The sequence below is a fragment of the Gouania willdenowi genome, chromosome 7 (assembly GCF_900634775.1).
Source record: "Gouania willdenowi chromosome 7, fGouWil2.1, whole genome shotgun sequence".
NCBI classification, from domain to species: Eukaryota; Metazoa; Chordata; class Actinopteri; order Blenniiformes; family Gobiesocidae; genus Gouania; species Gouania willdenowi.
The window spans coordinates 28,987,094-29,014,412 of NC_041050.1; the positions used below are offsets into that span (position 1 = coordinate 28,987,094).

Below are 27,319 nucleotides of genomic sequence, written 5' to 3' on the forward strand. Positions count from 1 at the left end.
ACGTAGGTATTAAGTAATATGGTTTATTCATCCTAGTCCTACTCTTCACATTTTAGTATTTAAATTTCACGTTTTAGTTGTAAAATGTCAGTGTGAATGCCCTCTGTGGGTTGAATGCCGCCTATTGCAATTCAATTGTGCTATTGGCTGAGATTAGATCAGTGACGTCTTTTTGATTAAGTGACATCACTAACTGTCACTGTTGGCCCCGCCCCTCCAAAAAAAGATGGCAGGAGGGACAAGTTTTCCTCCTCTCACAGTCCTCAGTGAGTATTGATTGACAGCTCCATGCGGAACTGTGCAGCGCTGTGTGGGGCGGGGCTGCTGTGACTGGGCGTGTCTTAACTGCTCTAGGATCAACGGCCATAATCAAGGAACTTTTTGGAATTTCCCCTTAGTGGCAGTTCAGCAAAAACCTAGATGAGTACTTACACTTTAAAGCGATAAATCCCATTGACATACATCGGTTCTGCTAATCATTCCCAACAGCTAAGCAGAAATTTGTGCTGTGTCATGCCACGTACAAAAAATTACATAAAGACATTTTAGTGAGTCACAAACTCCTTGAGACTGAACTAAATATCATTTCTGAATATATACCACTAATGTTTTTCCAATGGCTAATTTTAATCTTGATTACTTTTAGTGACTCTTCAGAAATGCTTTCAGACAACCACATGGAAGGAGCACAGTATAGCTGGCCAGCAAACTCATGGCTCCCTAGCTGAGAGTCAGCGTCACTTAACACCACTATGAAGAGAAAATGCTCATTCAAGTTTAACCTAAAGTTATCATATATTCGCAAATGTATGGATGTCTATTCATTGCATAGTCTCATTCTGAGGAATACTAAATTGTGTTGAATTAGGAATGCAAATTCAATATAAAAAAAAATGTGTGCAGGTGATGGCGGAAAAATGAGTCAAAGCAAACCTGTTTTGGGGTCTTTTTTAATTTATTGATAGACAAAGTGTCAGGAACCATTACACCATTCAACACTTCTGCACTTTGGTTTGTGTTTCTCTTATCTCCTTTGCTGGATTCAAGTTGAGTTTGTTCTTTTCAGCAAAAATCTTCAGAGTGTGGAACGTGGCTTACTGTATATTCATGGTTTTTCTCAAGATGCAAATTCAGCCTGCCATTAGTTAGTTAGTTTGATAGAAGGAGCTTTAGTCACAACAGGATGGTGAGTGCATCAGTGTCACAGATCCGCGGGGAGATATTGAATACTGGACATTCCTATGGGTACAAACCTGTTATTAAAGTGAAAATAATCACCGGCAAAATAAGGCCACCAAAACAATGTTCACACCAAACCAAAACGAGAACATGTCACGCTCACACACAAGCTGCTGTGCAGTACACAAATGTGCCAACACATCGACCCACATGTCCACAGTGTACCAACAGCAGTTTGAATTAAAGTCACCAATGCCTTATGATATACCTTTGTTAATACATCACATGTATACAGCTGCACCCACATAGAAAATGCATGCCTTTGCATATTAGTTAGATGAACTTTAAACTAAACCCATACAATGTATTATTAGCACAGCATTAATCAAACCAGCAGCAGAAGTTCAGACTAACAACTATAGTCTGAATGAATGTTCTTAACATGACACATAATGCAGTATTACTACATCTTCCCTCCCTATGTTTGAATCAAAATTGGAGTGACACTTAAAGAAACAACTCCCAGATTAAATGAGCAAATACAAAACACTAAACAGATCAACAACCTTATGACGGCGTATTGAGGCCACATTAAATTAAAAAACGATCTGAGCACTACAAATTTACAGTCGAAATATTTTGAGAATAAAGTCAAAATTTTATGAGAATATAGTCGTCATTTTATTAAATTAAACTTTAAAGTCACAATATTTCAAGATTAAAGCCGTAATATTTTGAGAATAGAGTTGTAATTTTTGGAGAATAAAGCCCTATCTTAAAAAAACTCAAACTTCCCTGTTGAAGTGAAAGCAACTAACACGATAGCCCTTAAGTTGACCACTTTCAGCTAGTTCCTCCTCCACAGTAGAAGCTATTTTCTCAGTCTGGCTCTTTCATTGGAACAAAAACACAAAGTCCTTAAACTGATAACAGCGTGGTGATGATAGGCCAAAAGTCTCAGTATTTCGCCATGTAAAGCTAAAGAGAAGTACCTGTATAATCTCACTATATGCTCCACATTTTCCATATCGCACGAGTGACAAGATCCTGTTTGTATTTCTATTTTATTCACATAAAATTACAACTTTATTCTTTAAATATTACAACTTTAATCTTGAAATAATATGACTTTAATCCCTTAAAATTATGATTATTTTAAGATACGATGCTATTCACATAAAATTACAACTTCATTCTTTAAATATTACAACTTTAATCTCGTAGTTTCCAGATTTTATTTTATTTTAATCTGGCCCTAATACGCCGTCGTACAACGTCATTCAGAAACACCAGCAGGACAAAAATAAAATGCATGTACATGTTTTTTATGCAACACGATAGAAAAAGATTTGGTAAACACAAAGAACATTTCATATCACGCTGGTTATCAATGAATCAATTTGAAAAGGTGAGCGAACCCGACCCATAAAGCAAACATTCAGGACCATCTAAACTTGTCAGTATTGCCCATTATCAGTGTTCATTTTGTTGAATAAAACTTTCCGTCATAGTTTTTATAGACTACATACATAATGAAAACTATGTCAAAATATATTGATATTTTTGAAAGTAAACTATAATTCCATCACATGGGACGAAATCCAATCAGAACTCATGTGGTCTTACTCATTGATCACATCACATCTGTCTGTGTGTATATACAATCAATAATACCATCCAATATAAGGTTGATAAATGGTAATTGGATCTTTAAAAAAATGCATTAAACTCTTAATGTTCACATCTAACGCGACTTCAGCGACTATAGTTGCTTAAATCGCCCGTGATGAGTCGCTTAAACGTAGTCCCGCTTTTTGCTCGCTTCATCTACCCCACCAATTTGAAAGCCCGTTTTCATCTCAATTTTCATTTTCACATAAACATGGCTGATCCTTCCACGATTGCACAGATACTGTACAAAACGGGGTAGCCGTATACACCCATGATGACTCTTTCTGGGACCGGGGAAGGGACGTAGGGAGACAATTATTGCCGACTGGATGTTGCGACACAGTGTCACTTGAAGTCGCTTGAAAACTTAAAAATTTTCAACTTTGAGCAACTTCCAGCGACTCAGATCACGCGATTGAGTCGCTGGAATAGCGTGAGTCGCATCATTTGAAGGGAAGTCGCGTCATTTACATTGATTTTGAATGGAATCTAGTCGCCAGAGTAGCTGAAGACAATTTCGGGTATTAATCCACCCCTATGCTTTATATTTTAGTCGACTATATCTGTAACAGACTTAGTGGACTAAAACATTAATGTCATTTAGTTGACTAAAACTAGACTATAACTGAAATAGTCCTGATGATTGCATTTTGACTAAAACTAAGCTGCTTTCTAGTGCAAATTAAATCAAATTTTACTGTCAAAATGATCACATGCTTAGCTACATCACTCTCCTAGCCACAGAGCCTTATATTTTCCTCTGTCATCTGTATCAAGCCTTGCCAGACTAAACACTAGAACCTTTATCGAGCCAGGCAAGTCGAATAAGAGCAAATCTTTATTTACAGTGCACACCCTCGGAGTCACAGCCCGTGCTGGGAAATGTCCATGCAAATTTGGAAAGCTGTAACGATGCTTTGTTTTTACCCAGCTGCCTTAGCAAGACATGTACATCACAATATAGGGAGAAAAATCCTCATGATGTGTTCAAATATCTAAATCAACAAATAAACAGATGAATAAATAAACACAGACTATTCAAACTACTCAATATATCATATTGTGTCGCATTCTATCGCCACATGAAAATATAACAAAACATTTATTAAATATAAAGAACGTTGAAGATTGAGCTTAAGTACTGAACTCAGACAGCATACCTTTGAAAACCTTTACTATTAACACTAAAAATTATGACATTTAGTTGATCCGAGTAGGTTTTTTTTTTAGATTCTTACTTTACAATAGACATTCTCTAAAATTTACACAAGTTAACGGTATCTGAAGATTTGGATACCGGCAAGTGTCATCTTCAAAATTTCTGATTAAATGAAATCAGGCAGAGATCACTTCAGTACCCTTACAGCAAACCTCTGTCATACTCCTATATCTATTCCCTCCTTTTATACAGTGTACAGTATTCTGTTCGCCTCTGATGCCAATAATTTCAGTTTAAAATGTATTAGTGAGTATTAGTGAGGGGAGAAAGCCTTTGGGAGTCACTCCCAGGGAGCTTTAAAGCATTTCCTCTCTATGTAAACACAATAATGTCTACCTGGAGCTTCCACCCAGGCTCTTCCCATGCTCTGCGGCCAGTGCTGCTCACTTTTTGTTCTTCAGCTGATTGGCCAGCCAGTCCAGGCCCTCGTAGAGGCCGTCTCCACTGGTGGCACAGGTGGCCTGGATGTACCAGTTGCGATGGCGTAACGAATGCAGACCCAGCTTGTCTGTGATCTCTGCGGCGTTCATGGCATTGGGCAGATCCTGGAATAAAGGCACAGTATAGTGACTGTTTGATTCCAGTGTTGTTACAGTCAGCTCAGTTACAGTCCTCCGCCATGTCCAGAAAGACATGGCGGAGGACTGTAACGGAGCTGACTGTTGTCAGGACTTGCTACCGTGTTTCAGGACAGATTCACTTGCAGGCTGGTTGACTCTGACTCATTCTTTTCATTTGAGTTACAGATGATTAAGGTCGGTTAACTTAAGTCTTTTTATTGTATTTTGGTGTATCAACCTCCTGGTGCTGCTGGAGCCGTTGTTTTTACTTTTTAACACTTTATTCATACAGGTTTTATTTAACCACACACTGATACGTACAAAAAAGTACAACATTATGGACTAACAAATCAAAGCCAAACATACTGTATACTAACGCATTGCAGGAAAAGAATAGACAAGAAAGAACAAAAAAAGTCGCATGTGCATTCTATCCATAGGTATTGAAAGACCACTTAAAGGACTGTAAACTCGTGGTTTCAGGCCAGACAAAGTTCGCACATAGTACAAGAGTGGGTCCAAGGTTGTGTAAAATCCATTAGCAGATCCGTTAAGGGTGCATCTGATTTTTCTGGCTTGATATTGTGCATCATATCTTTGATCCATTGGTTGTGTGATGTAAGGGTTACATCCTTCTGTACATCCTATCTGAATAGTAAACGTCTTGCTAATAGAGAGGAAAATGCAATGACCTTCTGAATATATGGAGGAAAATGCAAACCTGTTTGAGTTGAAAACACACCAAAAATACCCACAGTAGAAGAGGGCACAACCATGCAGCCATAAGACTTGGAGAAGGTGTTGAAAAGTGATGACCAGAACTGTGTAAGTTTTGAGCAAGACCAAAACATGTGGTAAGCAGTCGCTGGAGCCTGTGTACACGTGTCACATATTGGGCTTAGGTTAAGAAACATTTTTGCAAGTTTTGCCTTAGAAAAATGTAGCCGATGTAGTATCTTAAATTGTATTAAGGCATGTCGTGCACATAGAGGATGAATGAACCCCTGCAAGGGCCAGGTTCCACTCTCCATCTGACAGAGGGACCCCAAAATCTGTTTCCCACTGCTCCCTAAGATGAGCTATTGGGGGGAATACATTCATCCATGATGTGTGTATATATATCACTGAAATCCTGCCCTTATTAAGTGTGTTGACCTTCAACAGAGAATCTAAGCAAGATGGTGGAAGAATAGATGGAAAGTTCACATTTTTCTTCCCTGCAAAATCTCTGATTTGTAGGTAGCGGAAAAAGTTGTTATTGGTAAGTCCAAACTTCCTGGATAGTTGTTCAAAGCTAGCAAATGTGTTATCGATATATTCAACACTATGTATACCTTTGTCATACCAAATTTGGAAGCCTTTATTGAGTAAAGATGGTTGGAAAAGATGATTGTTTACAATAGGCGAGTGAATCAATATGTTTTGAAGTCCCAGGCTTATAAATGTCTTATAATGCGTAATGATTGAGTTACAATAACATTTCCATCAATAACATTCACTAGTGAAGGCAAAGATATTCACATAGCAGAGCAGGGATAGAGTGAGGCTTACTTGTGTTCATTCCAATCCTTTAGCCACAGGGGAATGGCATTAAAATTTGCATAATATGAGCATATATGTGGTAATGAGAGCCCACCCATTTTTTTGGTCTTTCCATTAAATATTTTCTTAAGCGGACAGGTTTACCGTGCCAAAGGAGGAGATCATCTGGTTATAGCCCTTGAAAAATGATTGTGGTGAATCATCTTAACAGAGTTTGTTCTCCCAATAAGGGACAAGGGCAAAATTGACTATTGTTTAATGTTGTATTTGCACTGTTCTAAGAGAGGACACAAATTTGATTTAAATAAACTGTAATAAGATTTGGTTACTTTTACCCCCAGGTATGTAAAACACTCAGTTGTGAGTTTAAATGGCAGATTAGGATATTCTTCAGCTTTCTTATTAAGTTTGTTCCTGATATACTCCCAAAATCTTTTAATAGTTTAAGCACTATGGGTACGGTTGAAATAGGGTTTGTGACATATAATAACAAATCATTCACATAAAGTGAAACAGTATGCGTGATGCCACCGCGTGTGATACCTTGTATATTACACAAAAAGTAACAGGCTAAATGGATCTCCTTGTTTTGTATTTCCTCTTTAAATCCTCAACATCATATCTGCAATTTGGTTACATTTGAAACTTATTTTGCTCCTGTGACCCTATAGGACATCACCACTGTACTTGGTCATATGAAACCGACTTCAAGCCCTCTCAATGTCCTCCCGACTCCGTTTTCTAAAAATGTCTTCAACTCTATTGGGCCCTGTATTATGGAAATTATTAATGTGTCTCTTCTTACCGGCTCATTCTATAGAAACTGCTTCACTGAAGGTCTCTAGTGACATCTTGATGACAGCAGATGCTGGAGATATACACAGTTCTGGTTCTACTGGATCTCTCTGTTGCTTTTGATACTATTGATCAGGGTATCATATTAAACAGGCTAAAGGATTTGTTTGGCATTACTGGTGTTGTTTTAAAATGGTTTACATCCTATTTATCCAAGAGATCTTTCAGTGTTAGTCTAAATGGAATAGCGTTGGATACAACAGACCTGCCCTGTGGGGTACCCCAGGGATCCATCTTGGGTCCGATTCTGTTTTTTTTTTTGTTTTTTTGTAAATTTTTCCCCTTGGGCAAATTATAAGACGTTTTAATGCTATATCTTATCATCTCTAGGTGGACGACATCCAGATATACTGATCTTTCAAATCTGCTGAGTTTAATAAAAAAATCTAGTTTAATAAACTGCCTGACAGACGTCAAGACATGGTTACAAAACAATTTTCTATTTCAATTTCAATTTCATTTAAACAATGAAAAAACAGAAACTTTGATTATAGCTCCAGACAGGGAAATCCCAGAAATAAAAAACACATAAGCTTTTTAGGATTTTCAGATAAAACATCTTTTAGAAATTTAGGTGTCCTCTTTGACAGTTCAATATATTTTGAGCATCACTCTAAACAGTTGGTTAAAAAAAGTTTTTATCACCTCAGGAACATCTCAAAACTCAGATTACTGGTGTCAAAAGCAGAACTTGAGATGATTATCCATGATTTTATCTCTTCACCTTTAGACTACTGCAACAGTCTTTTTTATTGTTTAAACAAGTCAGCTTTGGATCATCTCCAGAAAGTACAAAACGTCACAGCCAGACTTTTAACTAGCACAAAGAAAAGATCACACATTATTCCAGTCTTAGCTTCTCTTCATTGGTTGCCAGTAAATTTTACAATTCATTTTAAAATTTTAGTTTTAACTTCTAGGGCCCTACATGGTCAAGCTCCACAGTATATCTCTGACCTGCTGAAACCACATTCTTCCTCTCGTGCTCTGAGATCAGCAGGCCAGAATTTGCTGTTCGTCCCACGCACTCACTATAGAACACGTGGTGATCGGTCTTTTCAGGCAGTGGCACCAAGACTGTAGAACTCTCTGCCGCTGGCTCTACGTTGCACTAACTCCATTGACTCCTTTAAAATGCAGATAAAGACTCTTTTATACAGATAAGCTTTTAATTAACCTGTTTTATTAACTTGCTTTTAACATTGTATTTTCTTTTGCCTTATTTTGAAGGACTGTCTTACATTGTATCTTTGTAAATCACTGTTTATTCTGTTTTGTGAAGCACTGTGTTTTTACAGTAAAGCACATTTCTATCTATGAAAGGTACTATATAAATAAAATTTACTTACTTACTTACTGTATTTCATCCTGGAACTGGAATAAACTAGACTGGGCAATATGGACCAAAACTCAAATCTCTACATTTTAATTCAAATGAAGTCTGACCAGAAAGATAATTCTGGGTTGCATTTGCTGAGGCAAAATGCCACACAGGCACAGTTATTAACAAACAGTTGCACAAAATGTTACACTTTTGGCTTTTTCTCCAATAAGGGACAGCACATGTGAGTGAGTTCTGTAGTGTGGCCTGTTTAGGGGAAGGTCTGGGTTAGGACGCACCCAGAAATCCATCTAACTGTACTTTTCGTGCTGTTCTGAGAAGTAGTGAAAGCAGTGACTCCTAAAACGAGTATTTTAATACAAAATAAGCTGTAAAAAAAAAAAAAAAAAAAAAAATATATATATATATATATATCTATCGATATAAGCAATATTGTAATTTTCTATATTGCCAAAATAGAAAACTCAATATATCTTGAATTTCAATATATCGCCCAGCACTACTAAACAATAAACTGACATTCTGATATTTTAGTTTTGGAGGGATGGACTAATGTAATTTTACCTGTTTGTTTGCAAAAACAAGAAGAACAGCATCCCGCAGCTCATCTTCAGCCAACATCCTCATCAGCTCCTCTCGTGCCTCGTTCACCCGCTCGCGGTCATTGCTGTCTACGACAAAGATCAAACCTGCACAAGAAGCAGCCGTGCTTAGTAAAAGGTGAATACAAACAAAAATGACCACCTGAGAATAACGTTTTGAAAGATTAGCCTTCAATTCAATCAGTGAGAAGTAAAGATTTCATGTTCACAACAAGGGAAAACAGTTTTTTTGTGCTGAGTTTCAATGCTTTTGATTGACGCGGCATGTGTTTAATTGTTATTTTTTGTGTTGATATTAGAGGATGGATGGACTTTGCTGTCATTGCACATCAGGGACATAAACAACATTCATACTGTTGTGGTGGTTTGGATGAATGAGACAGAGTCAAGCTTTAGGGTTGGAGCACACCATACTTGCAGCCTAAGTCAACTCATAGTTTATGAATATAATAACTATCAAATCTTAAGAAGCTTGAGACTAATGTTAAGCTGCTGGAAACTAAAGATGTTATTAGACGAATAGCAGTACATGTGTAGGCCTTATAGATCAATAAATTGAAGATCATTTGGTTTAAAAAAAGATGTAAAAGGTAGAAATTGCCGTTCAAATGTTTGTTTTCATGTCCACCGTAAGCACACTCTTATTTAGATTTGTTTCACACATTGCATTGTGGGATGTGGAGTCCTGTAAATGTGTGCAAAGAAATGTTTTTACTTCATTCTCCAGCAGCTTTAAGTTTTCAAACTTAAAACTGTTCATATGTTTGTATTTGCTTTTAAATTTTCTAATACAATACAATTACAATAACATCAAAAACATAATTGTCATTAGTTTGAACCTCCCTTTTCCTTGATTTACAGTGTGAAGTGTATTGATTTGTCAATTCTATTAGAGCAGGAAATAATTATTGTCATGTTTTACTTCATCAGAATTGTAATCAATTGGTTGTGTTGGATCTGCAACAGAGAATCCTCATTAGTCCCAACACGATGGAATCATTTGAGAAGCTTACCTTGGGTGTTCTGGAAATAGTGTCTCCAAAGGGGACGGATCTTGTCCTGGCCACCTACGTCCCACACGGTGAAGCTGATATTCTTGTACTCAACGGTCTCCACATTAAAACCTGGGTCAAAATGAATTTGCAGTGACTCTCACGCTATGTTCTGGATGTGTTTCTGCTGATTAACTCTGTCGTCACTGACCGATTGTAGGGATGGTGGTGACGATCTCCCCTAGCTTCAGCTTGTATAGGATGGTGGTTTTTCCCGCAGCGTCCAGCCCCACCATCAGGATCCTCATTTCCTTCTTGCCTATCAGGCTCTTCAGCAGGTTCCCAAAGATGTTTCCCATTATGACTGGTGTGTCTCACTCTGACTGCAGCAGAAAACCATGCAAAGGGAACTGAGAGGGCTGGGGGATATGGACCACAATTCATATTGCAATATTTTATACATATATCAAGACAATTCCAGGTAAAATTTGCTGGTGAAAAATGCCACACAGGCACATTTATTTACCCTTTAACACATACCGTGTCACCGGTGACACATCCTGGTATGCGCACATTAAAATTACTGTAACTGTTAAAACTCGCTCTATTGGAAAAAATCCAACTGTTTCTGAAAACTACAATAAATTGTAAAAAAAAAAAAAATGATTGGAAGTATAAAGTGTTATGATAAAAAGGGTAAAAGCACTTCCTAATTGGACATTTACTGACCATTTTATAAACAAAATAAGCACAAAAGAAAAACAGGCAGAGATGTTAATATTACAGGTGTTAAAGGGTTAACAAACCACGCACAATATGTGCCACTTTTGGCCTTTTCGTGCCATACTGAGCAGTAGCAAAAGCAGTGACTCCCAAAATGAGCACTTTAATCCAAAATAAGAAGACATAGTCATCAACATTCCCCGCCAGATTGGTTGTCATTAAAACTCACAACCTTTTCCTAAATCAAACTTATATGTATACATACAAAAATATCATCATATCAAAAAATAAAATAAATACCTATCTTAAATGTTTTCTAAGAAAAGCTGTCTCCTTTGAAGATACCTTGAACAAAGTAAAAAAAACGGTACAAGGGCAATAACCCCGGAAGAAATAATTGCGCACTTCTTAAATTCGAACTCCATTAAGGTATTGATACCCTGAAGCCACACACCAAATTAGGTTATCCTATCTTCAATAGTTTCAAAGAAAAGCTGTCCCCTTTGAAGATGCCTCAAACAGAGTAAAAAAACGGCACAAGGGCAATAACTACGAAAAAAATAATTACGAACTTCTCATTTTCGAACTCCATCAAGGTATTGATACCCTGAAGCCACACACCAAATTTGGTTATCCAATCTTAAACGATTTCCAAGAAAAGCTGTCCCCTTTGAAGAGACCTCGAACAGAATAAAGAAAAACGGAACAAGGGCAATAACTCTGGAAAAAATAATTGCACGCTTCTCATTTTCAAACTTCATCATGGTATCGATACCCTGAAGCCACACACTGAATTTGGTTATCCAATCTTAAACAGTTTCTGAGAAAAGCTGTCCCCTTTAACTCAGACGGACGGATGCACGGACGCACGAACGGACGGACGAAGCTCAAACCTATACCCCCTTCCACACTTTGTGGCGGGGGATAATAAGCTATAAAACTAAAATATATCAATATAGGCGATATGGTGATTTTCAATAATGTCGAAATAGAAAACTCAAGGAGTTAATTATCTAGAGGAGCGCTCCTTATACATAGCAGCAATACCACCAGAATTAACTGTGAACCACAGCTACAAAATCAAAACCACACACACACACACAATGTGTGGCGAGACAGAAGCAACTCCCAACCAAACCACTTCATTACTGTCTGACTCCACGTCAGAGGAAACCAGGGACACTTCACACCTCAGTGAGCAGCTGACCTGCCTCAAAGGCCGCTGCTACTTTACACTGTGACAGCTCACTGAGAATACAGGCTGTTACACTGGATCTCGGCTTTCATGTGGTGCAGAGTAACCAGCTGTTTATGCGTTTGCAGGCAAATAAAATAATGCATGTAAAAATCTAAGTGACCCACTTGTTCTGAGGCTGTGCATGTAAACATGTAAAAAGTGCTGATGCATGCGAGCATGAGCGGTCGTAGCTCTTTAACAGGCCAACTTTGGTGTCAACCTTGACACCACATATCAAACTTATGTCCTGGGAGCCAAATTCGGCCCTTTAGAGCAATTGAGTCAAAAATCAAGGTCAGAGGGCCAAATCTGGCCGTTTAGAGCATCAAATATGGCACACGAAACATAAGTATTTGACGGGGTGCACAGTTTTTCCCACGTTTTTATCACATGATGACACATTTTTAATCACAAATTTGTTCTTTATCATTTCCAAAATCCTGCAATTTTACTGGAACTATTCCACATTTTTTCCCCCAAATTGAATAAAAATTGGTCACACATTCAAGGAAATTTAAAGATTCGATATTGTCTGTAACTTCCATTATTTTACATATATTTATGGGACAGAATAATGTTAAAATTGCTCACTTTACCACCAAAAATGTGTGGCCCACTACAGATCAAACTGGTCCGTAATTGGTCCTTGAATTAAATATGTCTGACACCCCTGCTTTAGAGACTCCAATTCTGCCAGCAGGAGAAAGTAAAAATGACCGAGAAAACAATAATTATTGTGTAAATTACCAAATAATTCAGTTGTAGAAATCTCAGTCCCTCCAAATTCCAAGAAACTCAACAATATTTACAGATGCTTGCAGTTTTCCCGTGCTTTTATCACACAACTACAGTAATTTTCAGTCATTCACAAATTGTGGAAAAAACTCAATTTTCTTTTCTAAAATCTTGAAATTTCTCACAAACAATGCCACAAAAACACCCCAAAATTGGTCACAAACTAAAGGAATTTAGATGTGAAGATCCTGCAGGGGCTGATATCTGTCATGTATTGCTTGGATATGGTATGGATCGCATTTATATGTGGAAGTGTAGATTAGGACACAGATATGTTGAAACTTCTTGTTTTCCTGCCGAAAAATGCGGCCCACAAGCTCAAACCGTTTCTATATTTGGCCCCTGAAGAAAAATGAGTTTGACACCCCTGCCTTAAATGAAGGGATAAATAAATAGATAGATATATAGATAGATAGATAGATAGATAGATAGATAGATAGATAGATAGATAGATAGATAAGAGTGTAAAAAAATAGATTTTTTGCGTTATTTCACAGCGCTATTATCGTATCGATCCAAAAAAAATTAAAGGTAGGGTAGGTAATTTCCTCCAGATACAATTTTTAAGTTTTTGGTCAAGATTGTCTCTATGTTATGACAGAAATTAAGACCTTATGTGCTGTGAAAAATGAACAAAGAAAATATGTGATCTGTAGCAGCAGTTAGCCTGTAAAAACTTCGATTAATGAAAAAAGACGGTTAGTTTTATATTAACCAATCACGTCTCCCTGTCTCCCTGCGCCTTCTCGACCCCTTGTGTTCAATAGCCCACACTCAAAGCGTGATACCGGTGACAGAGTTAAAACTGAGTTTTCTATCATGTTTTTTTAACATATATAATGATAAAGTTTAGTTTTTACTAAACGCTGAATGAGACATGAGACGACGTAGTTTCTACACAATACAAGCGATGAGCTGAGGTCCACTTTTGGAGCACCGCCGCTTTTGCATTTGAGTGAAGGGCGTGGCTTTAGAGGGAGCACAGAGGGTAGGAGGCGGGTAAAAGCGGAGCACTCGGAGGATGCTAGTTTTCGAAAATTACCTACCCTGCCTTCAATTACAGTATATTATGCCATTATAATTGCGCTACCATATGCACAGCACATAAACGCCCTGTCACTAGGTGTCAGTGAACCACATCAGACCTTGTTAAACTCAATGCATTTTAGATTGGATTTTTTTTAGAGGGAGGATTAAGGAACTTAACAAAATCAGAATCTGTTGTAAAAGCAAAAGTTTAACTTTTTTGAAAAATATAATTTGACAGTTTAATAAACATACCACTTGTTTTTGATATTGGTACATATGACAGAAAGTTACCATTTACTTGATCTCGCAAGTTTAGAAAAAGAAATAAATTGTATTTCATAACATTTTGTCTTTGTAAAGGTGAAATTTATCATTTATCGCAATGAACCGCGATACGTACAGTATATCGTATTGTTTAGGATTGATGTATGTCGGTATAAATCGTATCGTGACATGTAAATCGTGAAATGGCATCGTATCGTCAGATTCACGGTAATGGACAGCTCTAACAGATACTTTACTTTATTCATTGGTGAGAGACATTCCCTTAGGCTTTTTAGCTTATTGATTGTATGTGAAGTTTTTTTGCTTATTGAAATGATCAGGTTGTAGAGACAAGTTGAACATTAAAACTATGGTTTGAGCCATTTTTAAAATTTAAAAACATTTTTTTTTAAACTAATATTACTTTTATGGCACATGAATTTTGATGTCACGTGCTGTCCTGTCACACTTACATGGCCTTGCCTGTTAGAACTAAGATGAAATTCTGTCTACCTATCTATCCATCTATCTATCTATGTATCTATGTATCTAAACAGATTGGTTCTTATGTGACTGCATTCGTTCATTTCAAATCCACAGTATCTGCTGCAGCGGCCGCACATGCACATCCACATCCATCCCTCATAGCGATGAAAACAGTCAAATCAAATCAAACTATTGTCACAAACGTGACGTAATGTTCGGGATTTATCTTCTACACTTTATATTTTAAGATGTTTCGCTATTCTACAGCATGTTTTACCCTAAAAGTCCCACGGGGTTCAATAATCATGTGTATTATTTCTCTGGTTGGCTACAGTCACGACAGACGCACCGGGACGGCCTGATGTCGTCGGTTAAAAAAAAAAAAATTAAAAAAAGCCGTCCTTTCACCGTGACACGCGTCTAAGCTTTAAAACAAACAATAGCGTAAACACGTACCGTCAGCCCTCAGAATTCAATCACATCTGTGCGCTTTTTTCACCGTTTCATCTCATTCACACTCACCCGTCAGCAGCCCGGGTACCAGCTGGATTCAGGCGAAAGGACCGGCGGAGAGTCTCGCGAGGAGACGGTTCTACTGAAGCGCCACGTGTTCTCGCGATGTTTAGCGGGTTCCGTGGCACGCTCTCCTCAAACTGTGCTGTCCCCGAGGAATGCTGAAGGGCAAACTAGCTCCCCTAAGCTCTTTAACATTAAAGAATGACCTTTTAAAAATCTGAATAAATAATTAGCTACATTTCACATTTATTTTAATTAGTTAATTATAGACTTTAGCGCTATTTAGCACACTTATCAGAACCAGAATCTGAAATACCTCAGTAATTATAGGGGGAAATTACTTTATTACTTTATTTATTTATTTATTTATTTTTACTTAAAAACAAAAATGCTTGTTAATAATTGCTGTTGAACAATATTTTTTAATATCCTGAAGGAAAAATAACATTAATTTAAAAAAAAATGATAAATTACAGCAATAATACATGATAATTCACTTAATATATATACATTTTGCACTATTGAATCTTAAGAAGTAAAAAGAGGAAATGGGAGAGAGAAAAAAAATTGAGTGAGCAATTTTTTGTAAGCAACACTTAAAGTGAAATAGGCTGTTCATATTTCATATATATATATATATGTATATATACACACATGTACAAGAATATATATATACATAGATACATACACATATAAAAAAATTTAATTAATTAATACTACATATGTTTAATGCTCATCATTCTGAATAGTAATTTGTTGTTTTTTCACATAATAATAATAATAATAATAATAATAATAATAATAATAATAATAATAATAATAATAATAATAATATAAATTTAGCCCCATAATAAGTGACACTATAATGCTTTATCCTCTACACTTTTGAGACAGAGACTTTCATTCACAACTAAATAATTAAAAAATAAACAGTGCTCCTAATGGGGTCACATTTGGCCCACAGGCAATATGTATGTTTATTTTAAGCTGTTAGATTTTAAGTAGTGCAGCTTATTGTTAAAATAAGGACTTTTAAAGAATACACTGATTTTAAGGCAAGACCAAACCTGGTAAAATAAATAAAAAAAATATATAAGAGTAACATTTGTATTCTGTTAAGACATGGAGTCTAATCTTAGCAACAGTGTTTTGTTTTCTCCCTGCTCTGATTACCAGACCTGATATACAACACTCATGCGTATTAAAGCTGTGAGACACCTAAAACATGCAGACCTCTGATCTGGATGAAAGCTGAGACCCTGAGTTTAAACGTGTCTAATTGTTTTTTGAAAAATGCCGTTTAATGTTGTCACAGTGTTCTGAAAATAGTTAAAGCAGAGAGTCTGCAGGCAAACGTGTTTGAATAATTAACACAGGAATCATCGTAATGAATTAGTAAATGAGTGACCGTAATAGGATGCCAAGTGATACTTCCTGGCATCGGCATCTCATTGTGTCACTGTTTATGAGGTGACAGGAGGCCACAAAACCTGGACTCGTTCAATATTTTAGCAGCCTTAACTTTGAATACCAATAAGATGAGATATCATGTTAGCTATGTTGTTTCCATCATGTGTGGGTTTGTTTCGGGGGTTTCCCCATCACATTTTATATCATCGTAAAACCAAAGGAGAATCCAACACTTCCTTCATTTTTTTTCTGGTTTCTGTAGCATGTCAGTCTGTGGTCCAGTAATAGATGTGTTTATCAATTCAGCGGTGAAGGCAGGGGAATAAAGAGGGGAGCAGATGTTTCCAGCTGCAGACCAGATTATGGGGTGGAGTGGATGGTGGGGGAGCATGTCGGGTTCAGAGTTTGGAGAGGGTTACATGGGGGTTGGGGGGGGGGGTTACGTGCAGAGGGCTTGGTGGTGGCAGGAGGAGAGGTACAGGGTGGGGAGACGTGACTTAAAGGAGACTTTTCCTCTGAAGTGTCTGCCAGCGTGCACCTCAGCAAGCACAATCACAAGTCTCGTTGGTTCTGCTAGCTGAACTAATGAGGGCCTGCACATTGAGGCCAGGGGCTTTGATGTCCTGGGTAGCTGCAGCTCCTTGTGTTTTCTCTCCCTCTCTCCATCCCTGCCCGTCCCACATCAAAAATGAAACAGAAGTTGAGAAGCAGATGTTTTGAGGGATGTATTTATACAGAGTACACTTTATTCACTTTTTATCCAAACCCCATTTGTCAGACGCTTCTGCATCTGTGCTGCTGTATGTAGATGGGCAATCTATCTCTCCATCTTTAAATCCAACTAAACACACTAAATCGCCTCCGTCTATACGTATAATCATACTGTCAATCAATGTTGGGAACTTTTATCTCTGCAAACTTCCTCTCTCTCCCTGCCTCCCTTTAATTTCAGCCCAGTCTGGATGTCATTACTCGAAGGATGGTGGGGTGGAAGGGGGCAGTCAATGTGTTGCGTTACTAAAAAGAACAGAGTACAGGAGAGAAAGCAGTCCCAGGCTGTCCACCAACCTCTGTCTCACACATGGGAGGAATAGTGACAGGAAATTCCCCTTCGCAGCAGCTCCAGGGTGAAACGATAAAGTGAATGAAGGAACGCAAACCAGAAATCCATGTCCTTGTCATTCCTATATACTGTTCACTGTCCCATCACTATTCACCAAAAAGGATAAAAACAGGCCCTCCAGCCACTGGCACAACCATTCCTCAGGAGTCAAGGGACATTTTACCCAATTCCACACAAACAACACTTAATTGGCATTAAATCCTGTTTAGAAGAAGAGGTTTTCCCAAAAGACAGTGCATGGCGACAGTTTGGATAATAGTTATCAAGGAATGCTGCTATCACATTAGCAGTTTGCATAATCTCAAGTTAAATCAGCTCAGCATCAAGCATGTTTTCCACCAAAACTCTATTGCCAGTATTTTAACATGTACGTGACTTTGTACATATTTACGTTCATGTGATTTAATGCATGTGTTTGTATTTGTCTAGTCCATCTCCAAGGTAACAGAACACAGCATCCAAGCAACACTGGTGCACGATGTTCCACCCTTTGAATATGAACTCCTGACAGATGATTCTCCTCAGATGCTCGCACAGCAAAGACTAGTATAATCACAACCACTTTCTGTTCTCTTGATACTTCTCGGCAGTAATAAAAGTTGTACTTTAAGGATATAATATCCTGCAGCCGTAAAAAAGGCACGAACCTGTCGTTTAAAAAAAACCCTCTCACCTCCCACATCTGTAATATATACATATATGTATATATATATATACTGTATATATATATACATATTCGGACTCGAGGAGGGACCAGTGCCACTTTCGGCCGATCCAAGCACTTTTAAAAAATGATGGGAGCAGCTGCAGCAGGATTGAAGCAAGGCAGTCCCCTCGCTTCCACACAGGTGGCCCCTGGTGCACAAAAACATCAATCTGGGTCTGCAGCAGGCGGAATTCAGACTCTACCCGGGAATGATGCACATACAGTATTCGAGCACTTTTGTAAATCCGATGAGAGAAGCAGTATTAAAGCGACAGACCTCCTCTGTTTCCACACTCCTTCTCACAATTTTTTAACTTGTGATTATGTATTTTTTTTCTGTTTGCCATTATTATTGTTAGTTTCTTTCTATTTTTGGATTTGTCCAATTGTTTTAACAACTGTAAAGTGTCTTTGAAATTTTGTAAAGCGCTTATAAATAAAATGTATCATTATTATTGATGGGACAATATGAGTTCTCACTTTGAAAAGGTCAATTTACGAGGTACACCATTCACTAACCAGGTCCGTGAATATTTTTTAAACTATTATTTTAATTCAATTTTCAAATTTGAAGGAAGCGCAAAGATGGACACTAAACAGTGAAACCACACTGATCAGCTGAATAGTCACTGTTTAAAAAGTCAGGACAAACCTGAATTTTCAGCTCGTGTGCAGCATTAGCTTTAGCAGCTAACTCTACATTTCTACCTTGGAGACTAATGTCACGTTTCCGCAAAATATATTTCAAGGAATTAATCCTCTAACGGTAAAAATAACCTAAATCTCTGTCAGACTCATTGTCAGCCACGGCGAGTTTATCCCTCTTGACTATTGAACTCTCATGAGAACTGAACGAAAGCAAGATTTCCGTGAGTGTGAAAAGGCTTATTGCACAGAGCTTAGTCCTCATCTACACAGGCACACCCCCACACCCCCTCACAATCCTTTAAAACAGGTCCATCTCTCATTTTTGTATGATCTACATGTGGGTCAGAGAAACAAAATAGACAAAGGAAAGCTTAGAATGAGTTTTATGGGTGATTTTAAAACTTTCAATGACCTCTGATAACACACGTGTAAATGGATTTGTATACAAAAGTAGCATTGGATTTGTTTTAATAAGAATAAATTGCATTTTCATTTAAAGAACCAATAATGGAATTGCACAGCTATAATCGAAACCCTAATTCTGTATGAATCAAAGGTGCAAATTAAACACACTTTGTTACTAATTTGGTTGGAGTTCAACACAGTAGCAATTTTGAAAACAAATTTTGATTTAGCTTTGATTTAATTGTTGTGAGAGAAAAAAAAAATCCATCTGTTTTCAGTTAAATTAATACAAAAAAAAAAATTAGTGACATTTTACTGTTCCAGTTTTTTTTAATTTTTTTTATTCCTCATACCTCCATGTCGAACTGGGAGGCAGTGGTTTAGGTGCTGAGCTGGGATGTCTTCTAATCAGGACGTCAGTGGTTCAATCCCAGGCTATGAGTTTCCATGCTCCGAATCCTAAGTGTCCTTGAGCAAGACACTGAACCATGCATGGCAGCTCAGCCTCTGTCATTGTCTGAATCTGACAATCAGTGTAAAGCACTTTTTAAACTATACACACAAAGCACAATAGAAGTCAATTTAACTTCCCACGCATTACTTTTGAATGGCACATATTAAATAATAAATCTGGGTAAGGGTGTCCCGATTCCATATTGATACCAAACTAGTATCAGCAAAACAAAAAACAGAAAATGAGTATCAGCATGCACCTAAAATCTCAGGTACAATATATATTGCTTTTATTTATTTACTGTCTTATTTTTCATTATTGAATTTCAGAATTTGCTTATGTTTTTTGATTTGATTTGATTTAATTTTATTTCAAACATGAACACAATAGCAGTGTATCTCACAAAGTGTGTGGGGGGGGTTAAATTAATGTTAAAATGCATGTAACCCAAACCCTGAAAAGGAGTAAATGGGTTGGAAAATGAATGGATGGATGCCCCTTGGCTAAAGCTGCTACATCTGATATTTTTTTCATTAGATACAGTCATAGCGTAGGCCTTGAATCGAACATCATTTACCATCTGTGGGCGCTGCAAATGGCTGCTCGCGTGTGTTGATGTGTATTCTTTCGCTGCAACTACCAAGTCAAATTCCTAGTAATGTTCTACACTGTACCTGGCAAATAAAGCATTCTGATTCTGATAAACAGATGCATAGAAGGGTTTTTACATATACTGTGATTTGTTGTGGGGGGTTTTTTGCCAGAAAAGGAGGACAGTGATTACCTTGACAGCGTTTTTGTGCTAGTTTGTTCCTGTATTCTGCACAACTTCACATCCCACAATGCAATGTGCAAAAATGTCAACAAATGTTAGTGTTTAGGATGGAGATGAAAATACATTTTTAAGGAGAAATGTCACCCTTTTTTCTTCATTTCTTTAGCGTAAATGATGTTCGATTTACGGCTGGGATCAATTACAATTATGTTTTCAATTATCCATGTTCAATTACGATTAAAGTGACTATGGTTTTTTTTCCAATTACAAATAAAGCACAAATATTATTTTTCTCTGAAAGTCAATTACAATTAAGTTCTCAATGACTAAAGTTCAGTTACGCTTTTACTAACTTTTATTCATATAGCACTGCGATGATTAAATGGGCTTTTGTACGTGTGTGTAGTGTCGTTTTAGCATCTTTACATTTTAGTGCATTGATTATAATATCTTACGTGAAAGCCCAACTAAGGAAAAGAGTTGGAATTGAGCAATAACTATAAAAACATCAGTTACATTCACAGTATTTTTACTGTGTAAAATTGTATCATCCCTTTTTAAATAAAATTATTTTATAGCTAACCCCTAACCCTTACCACCTGCATGGGTGTGATTGAAGATTCACTAACAGGCAGTAGGAAAACTTAATATGAAACATATTTTAATAATTAAATACATATGTGTAAACCTTAGAACTGTTTTTGCATTTAATTGAATTGTTATTTAAATTTTTAATAGAATTTCCATGGTAATTACAATTACAAAGTCAACTGTCTGAACTCAATTACTGTACAATTCAATTATGATGACACTGTTTTTATATTACAATTTAAATTGTAATTACGCTATAAATGTTATTATTATCAAGTACGCGATTACAATTATAATTGACCCCATCTCTGGCATACACTATGAGATTTTATCCAATAAAAAATGATTGGTGGTAGCAGCTTTAATAATTAATGGGTCAGTTTTTCCTCATAGCTATTGCTGACTATTGATCTCTGTTTGACTAATATAACTTAATCAAGTATACAGTACATTACACACTGAAAAACAAGTCATAAAAGTATGTATGATTCAAACTAATATTGTATCAGATCAATATCGGCGTCGACAATACGCAAAAACACAATATTGGTGTCATATCAGATGTGAAAAAGATGTATCGGGACACCCTGATCCCTGTGACGGAATTTGTTTTGTTGGATGTTGTCTCTACCGGCAGTTTTGTCTAGAGCTTGTATTTGTTTATACTCAAAATAGTTTTATCCATCCTCTTTTTGTTTGGATTCAGTATTAGTCTAAATTTGGCCCAATAAAAATGTTGTTGACGAAAAACCACCAGTTGCATAAATTATTTTTGGTTCAACAACAACAAAAACAACAAAAAGCTAACAACACAGCAAAGCCTCTCTCTTCTGAAGGATTGAGTCACTGAGCTTCTTGGCTGCCTTTTGTGTATCGCACACTAGAGATCAAAGATACACAGCTCTCCTACAGCACTTTTATGATAATTAATATTAAACCATTATACATATATACACAAACACATTGAATAACACAAAAAACTGTACAGTGAGATGTCTGTGTAAACAGTGAAACAACGTGTCCTGCTTCACTGAAGAAGCAGAGAGTGGGCAGACTTTAAACACACCAAAGAAAGACAAATCCTTTGAGTCACCTCATCAATCTCTAACACGGCATTTTGAGGATAACGGCAGCAAAAGAAAGTAAATACATCCCAGATGAAGGAACAGACGAAAAAAATGGGCAAGTGAACAGAGACCCGAGCAGAGCTATTCAACAATGAGAGTGAATGACGGGACAGGTTTGCCATTTGAAATCCTGGGTGTGTGAAATCACTGCGCTGTAATCTACTTGCAGACATTGACCCACTCTGTGAGGTGACACTCCTCGCACAGCACGTAGCAACACCAGTGGAATCGACAGTTGCAGCGTTCGTTGCGTGAGTGTTTGAGGATGTTGTGGCCTCGCCCACAGCACAATGAGCTGCAGCTATCTGTGCTGTAGCTGGTTTTGTTGCAGATGCGTCCATGAGTGCCTGGAGAATCTGCAGATGGGTCGACCTCGCAGAAGTCCACAGACTTCTCAAAGTACACCAGCTCTCTGGAAACACTTTGCCGCCGCACCCCGCTAAATACTCTCGATCTTCCACTGGCTCTGTTTTCTGTTCGAGGGTTGAAAACCCCATTGTTTTTGTTCTGGGAGTTGACAAAGATGGCTGACAGATATTTCTTCTTCAGTATAGAACCGACAAGCCGAAACTCCGGAGATACGTGCCAGCAGGTCTTGAACTGACAGCTGCCGGATGTGCCATGACATTTGCATTTTCTTGTCATGTTGTCAGTCACTATCTGTGTAGGAAAAGACACATGTTGTAACAAGTGCAACAAAGATCCTGATTGTGTTTGTGAGAACATCTGAGCACTCATTCACCTGTCGCCCCACACGGTTGTTATGTATCCTCATGCGTGCGTGGATATCTCTCGGAGATCCACGGGAATCGAGCCAGTCCCTGGAGAAGCGCTCCCCAAAACGAAGGTCATGACTACACCCACCCCACTCCCAGGTATCCTGCATGGCCCTGAGTTCATCTGGCAGAGGCTTGAGCGCGCCAGGTTGGTCAGATCTCAGGTTGGAGTTGTGAACGCTAAGATCTGAGAGTAATGGTCGCGTTAAGTCAATGCCTACTCCACCCTTCTGCAAGGTCTGCAGCTGCAGCTGGGTGAGCTTCAGTCGGATCTTGTCATCATCGTGGCGACGCTTGGCATCACAGCCGCACCCCTTCAGCTTGCCCATGCTGCAGGCCGAAGCCACAGAATGAGCCACACCAGCAGCCAATAAGGCCAAGGAGAAGGCACTCTCACGGAAACCTGGGAACAGGGCAAACATGATGCACACTTATGAGACTATCCCCTCTAATGCCTTCACATGTCCCTATTTTAAGCCTTTTAAAGACCAATATTTATGAAGTCAAACCTCTGTTGAGGATAGTGCTGTGATGAGGCAACTTTTCCAGTCCCTCCAGCGTGGAGCAGTTCCAGCGCTGGTCTCGGAGCTGGTGCTGGCATTCATGGATGGCCACCTGGATTCCCTGCAGAGCAGATGCTGTCACATCAGGGTTGCGCACGCACATCCGCATCTGACGTTTACTGAGGCCTGCCAGCCTCAGGCACACAGAGTTAGGGGTTAGCACTGGATCTCCTGCCACCCTCAGGCTGAGAATGTCATTACACAACACTCTAGAAACGGAGATATGAAGACAGTAAGGATGTAACGATTAATCGTAAGGCAGTTAAAAATCGATTCATAGGTATCAAGGTTCACATCGATGCTGTGAAAATTGAATTGCAGTACTTTTTTTAAACAGCAGAGAGCGCTATCCAGAAGTGTTGGCGGCGTGCGAAATCTGCTAATACTTTCTTTCTGGCCGCCTACTACTGTTGAACATATTCATAAATGATTCCTTACCCCTTTAGCACCAAAAGAATATCTGTAATATTAAAAAAAAAAAGAATATCTGTAATATTACGTGAATATCTGTAAAAGTCACGGTTTTCTATTAGCTCTGTTTCCTAGCATAGCATCTCTTCTTCACTGCAAGATATCTGCATGCCAACCGATCACTGGGTTACCAGCGCCCTCTGCTGGTCCAAATACAGTGCAGACTGTTTTTTTTTTTTCTTTTTTAAGGTCCAATTGTTAAGACACAAAATACATTTTCAGTTTCACTTTTAACAAGAAAAAGAACTATTATGCAGTTTTGTATTGTTTACTATAGAACCAGAATTTAAATTAATAGGCTTCTTCTTTATTTGTATTATTCCTTTATTTATTTCATTCAAGATTTATTTTTAGTTAAATTGCATTGTTTTGAATAGTTTATCAAGGGATTATTTTGACATTGAAAAATAAAAAGAAAATAGTACAGTATTTAAAAAAAAATAAAAAAATAAAGTAATATTTTTCAGTCATTTATGTACAGTCATATTTTGTAAAATAAATCGTGAGAGAATCGTATTGTGAACCCAGTATCGTGAATCGAATCGCATCGGGAGTTGAGTGAATCGTTACATCTCTAGAAGACAGAGAACAACTTTGGTGAGAGGATGTTTGGATACTTTGTAAAATCTCTAAATCATAATAATATAGAAATCTGCTTCGATAAAGGAAAAACCTGACACCACACTTTTCCAAAAGTAAATGATATTTTTTAAAGCCTAATGATGTGGCTCAGTGCTTTGTTAAGCATGGAACTCTAATGTTTTATGTGTGAGGCATCACAATTAATCACGTTTAACCACCCGATGCAACCTCGTAAAGAAATGCCACTGCATGCATTTTGTTTGTTATAGACAATTAACTCTGGCTACAGGATTGAATACTTATTCACAAATAAAAACAAAACCAGGTAAAACGCGAACATAGCCATTAAAATGAATGTGTGCATAAAAAGAAATTTAAAATTAAAAAATATAACTGTGATGTTCTCACTACCCCATATGTCCATGCAGCAATAGGATAACTCCTGCACTGACGCTCTCAAGTGCACTTACGGCAATGCAGGTGACACAAGTGCCGCAGCCAAAATCAGGAATTGGTCCCAACGGAGTTTTTTTGGTAGCTCCATTTTGATAAGCCTCTTCCGCGGCGTGACATTAAAACACTGGTAACGCGTTCAACTGCTGCTCGTGAACTTGTTAAAAAAAAAAAAAATGAGTCCGGTATCTTTTATCGATGCACCGCCAAACGACAGAGGACTGAAGACGGAGGACAGAGGCGCTCAGGGGCGAGAGCAAACGGGAGGGGGGAGACAGAGGGGAGGGGAGAGGAGTTGGAAAGATGCCTCCACAGGCGGCGGTTTGCCAAATATTATTCAACATGAAAGCTGAATCACCAGTTGATTGTTTTAAGATCTGAGGGCTGTGCGCGTAAAATCTCCAAACTTTTACGCACAAGGATAAACCAGTGATCCAAATAACCCAACAAGAATTTAGTATAGCGGATTTACTCAGCAATAATCTGACACACTGATCATATTTATTTATTTATTTATTACTGCACATAAAATTGAAGTTATTCACGCTGCGTGTTATTGAGACAGAATGACGCGTAAAGTGAACGAGCAGAGGAGTTTGTGTGGAGAACATGTGCAGATAACACGCAATGACATGAAATCTGGAAAACCAAGAGAGATTCGGTTCATAAGGGGTGAGTTTAAAAAAAAGAAAAGAAAGATGAATGGGGGAGGGGGCAGAGCTGGTTCCACTGTACGGCAGCGAGGCAGCAGCAGGCAGGCGGGTACACACGCACGCTCACACGCACAACAATACCGTTTGGAGTCCTGTGTTCTCCCTGCTTGTCCCTGCACTGGCTGTGTCTGATTATGCTTGAAATAAATTTGTCAAATAGCGATTGATGTTAAACTAATTTTGAAGGGGAAAAAAACATTTTACGATTTGATGAATGATGAGCAAAAATGTCCAACACTTTGTTTCATTCCTATGTAAAAAAAATAAAATTAAAAATAACTTGGTTATTCAGTACATCAGATTTAATTCCACTCATATCTATATTTCTATTCAAACTGTCACCACTGCGTAAATATTTCTCCTGGATCTGAAAGGTGCATGTGCTACTTTCATAAAATTAAGTTAAAACCCCCCTCAAACACGGTTTGCTTAGTGACACCAATTCATCTAATCTCCTTCCATTGCCTAAGCTGCAGCAATGAAAAGTGCATTAGCATTCTGCCTTGGTGTGTATATCTAAGTGGCTTAAAAAGTGATTTGAAGTTGATTTGTATATAAAAGGCCCCCTTTATCCGGATTGAAACTCTAATCTGCTCGGTGTCGCATGACTGCTCCAGGAAACCCGTTTGAGCACCTTCATATAAAGCTGGGGTATAAACGTGGGGATGGCTGTCATTACAGCTTTCTACAAAAGCCCACTTCCTTTTACTGTCATCCAGGGAGAGAAAGAGAGAAGTGCAGAGGAAGGGAAAGAGATTATTCAGCCTACAGCCGCTGCTGTGACTAACGTGGAACATGCAAATTTCCCAGATAAATGAAACAATCTCCCATGAACCAATATGGAGAAGTTTGGGGACATTTTAGCTTCCTCTTATGTCTGAGGTTTGATGGAGATGCCGCAAAGTGGCTCAAGCTGTGATTACACTGCGTCGAGGGAGGTCTGCAGGCCAGATGTTTGGGCTGATTTTCATCCTCAGTCCCTGATTCACCATATATCAAACTTCTGATTGGAGGCCATTTTTCATCCTCCCGCCTTTGAAAAAGATTTAGGTAGGTCAGCGTGGAGAGTGAGTTATAAGACAAGAAAAGGCTCGTCATCAATGGTGCGTTTATGCGTATTAATAGCGACCTGGTGTTGATACAATTGTTGCACCACAGTTTGAAATAAAAGTTAATTTCAGGAAACAATATTAATATGATGTGTTGCCATAAACTTATATAAGGGTGATTGGGTGGCTCAGGAAAACCATTGATGGCCTTAGAGCACATTTTGGCAGCGCGTTTGGAGAGAGGAGGAGATGCGGTTAGGGAGTAGTCTAATCCAACCACCGGGTAAAAAGGCCAGCTTCAGACGGCTCAGATTCCGCTCCAACTGTATTGTAGACCAAATGTGAGCAGAGGCACAGCACCAAAACGGGCGCACCCACAGCATCTGCACCATCACAGGCACTTATCCCCTCTGCTAGTCTGGATGAGGACGCACGGACAGTGGGAAAGTACTCAGAGGCGC

At 38.2% G+C, this 27,319-nt stretch overlaps 2 protein-coding genes across 3 annotated transcripts; both read right to left on the minus strand.

Annotated features, from left to right (window-relative positions):
- Positions 1-941: 941 nt before the first annotated feature.
- On the minus strand, positions 942-15,097 carry arf3a (ADP-ribosylation factor 3a). Of its 2 annotated transcripts, none has more exons than XM_028452954.1 (5): positions 15,019-15,097; positions 10,174-10,345; positions 9,984-10,094; positions 8,933-9,057; positions 942-4,614 (listed from the first exon to the last, which is right to left on the minus strand). In XM_028452954.1, the coding sequence occupies exons 2-5, from the start codon at positions 10,319-10,321 to the stop codon at positions 4,453-4,455; spliced, it is 546 nt and encodes a 181-aa protein (XP_028308755.1). In that variant the 5' UTR covers positions 10,322-10,345; positions 15,019-15,097; the 3' UTR covers positions 942-4,452. The 2 variants fall into 2 exon arrangements, with proteins under 2 accessions (XP_028308755.1, XP_028308756.1); XM_028452955.1 differs by having other exon boundaries at positions 14,953-15,055.
- Positions 15,098-21,481: 6,384 nt separating this feature from the next.
- Positions 21,482-25,295, minus strand: wnt10b (wingless-type MMTV integration site family, member 10b). Its single transcript, XM_028453446.1, has 4 exons — positions 25,114-25,295; positions 23,537-23,799; positions 22,994-23,430; positions 21,482-22,911 (listed from the first exon to the last, which is right to left on the minus strand). The coding sequence occupies exons 1-4, from the start codon at positions 25,185-25,187 to the stop codon at positions 22,411-22,413; spliced, it is 1,275 nt and encodes a 424-aa protein (XP_028309247.1). The 5' UTR covers positions 25,188-25,295; the 3' UTR covers positions 21,482-22,410.
- Between the last annotated feature and the right edge of the window lie 2,024 nt (positions 25,296-27,319).

Coding starts and splice junctions, on each gene's coding strand:
- arf3a (XM_028452954.1), bottom strand. CDS start 10,321: ATGGGAAACATCTTTGGGAACCTGCTGAAGAGCCTGATAGGCAAGAAG. Junction 10,095..10,173: donor CACCACCATCCCTACAATCG/GTCAGTGACGAC, acceptor ATTTTGACCCAG/GTTTTAATGTGGAGACCGTT. Junction 4,615..8,932: donor TTGTTTTTGCAAACAAACAG/GTAAAATTACAT, acceptor CCTTTATTCCAG/GATCTGCCCAATGCCATGAA.
- wnt10b (XM_028453446.1), bottom strand. CDS start 25,187: ATGGAGCTACCAAAAAAACTCCGTTGGGACCAATTCCTGATTTTGGCT. Junction 23,800..25,113: donor CTTGTGTCACCTGCATTGCC/GTAAGTGCACTT, acceptor CTCCGTTTCTAG/AGTGTTGTGTAATGACATTC. Junction 23,431..23,536: donor CAGCACTATCCTCAACAGAG/GTTTGACTTCAT, acceptor CCCTGTTCCCAG/GTTTCCGTGAGAGTGCCTTC.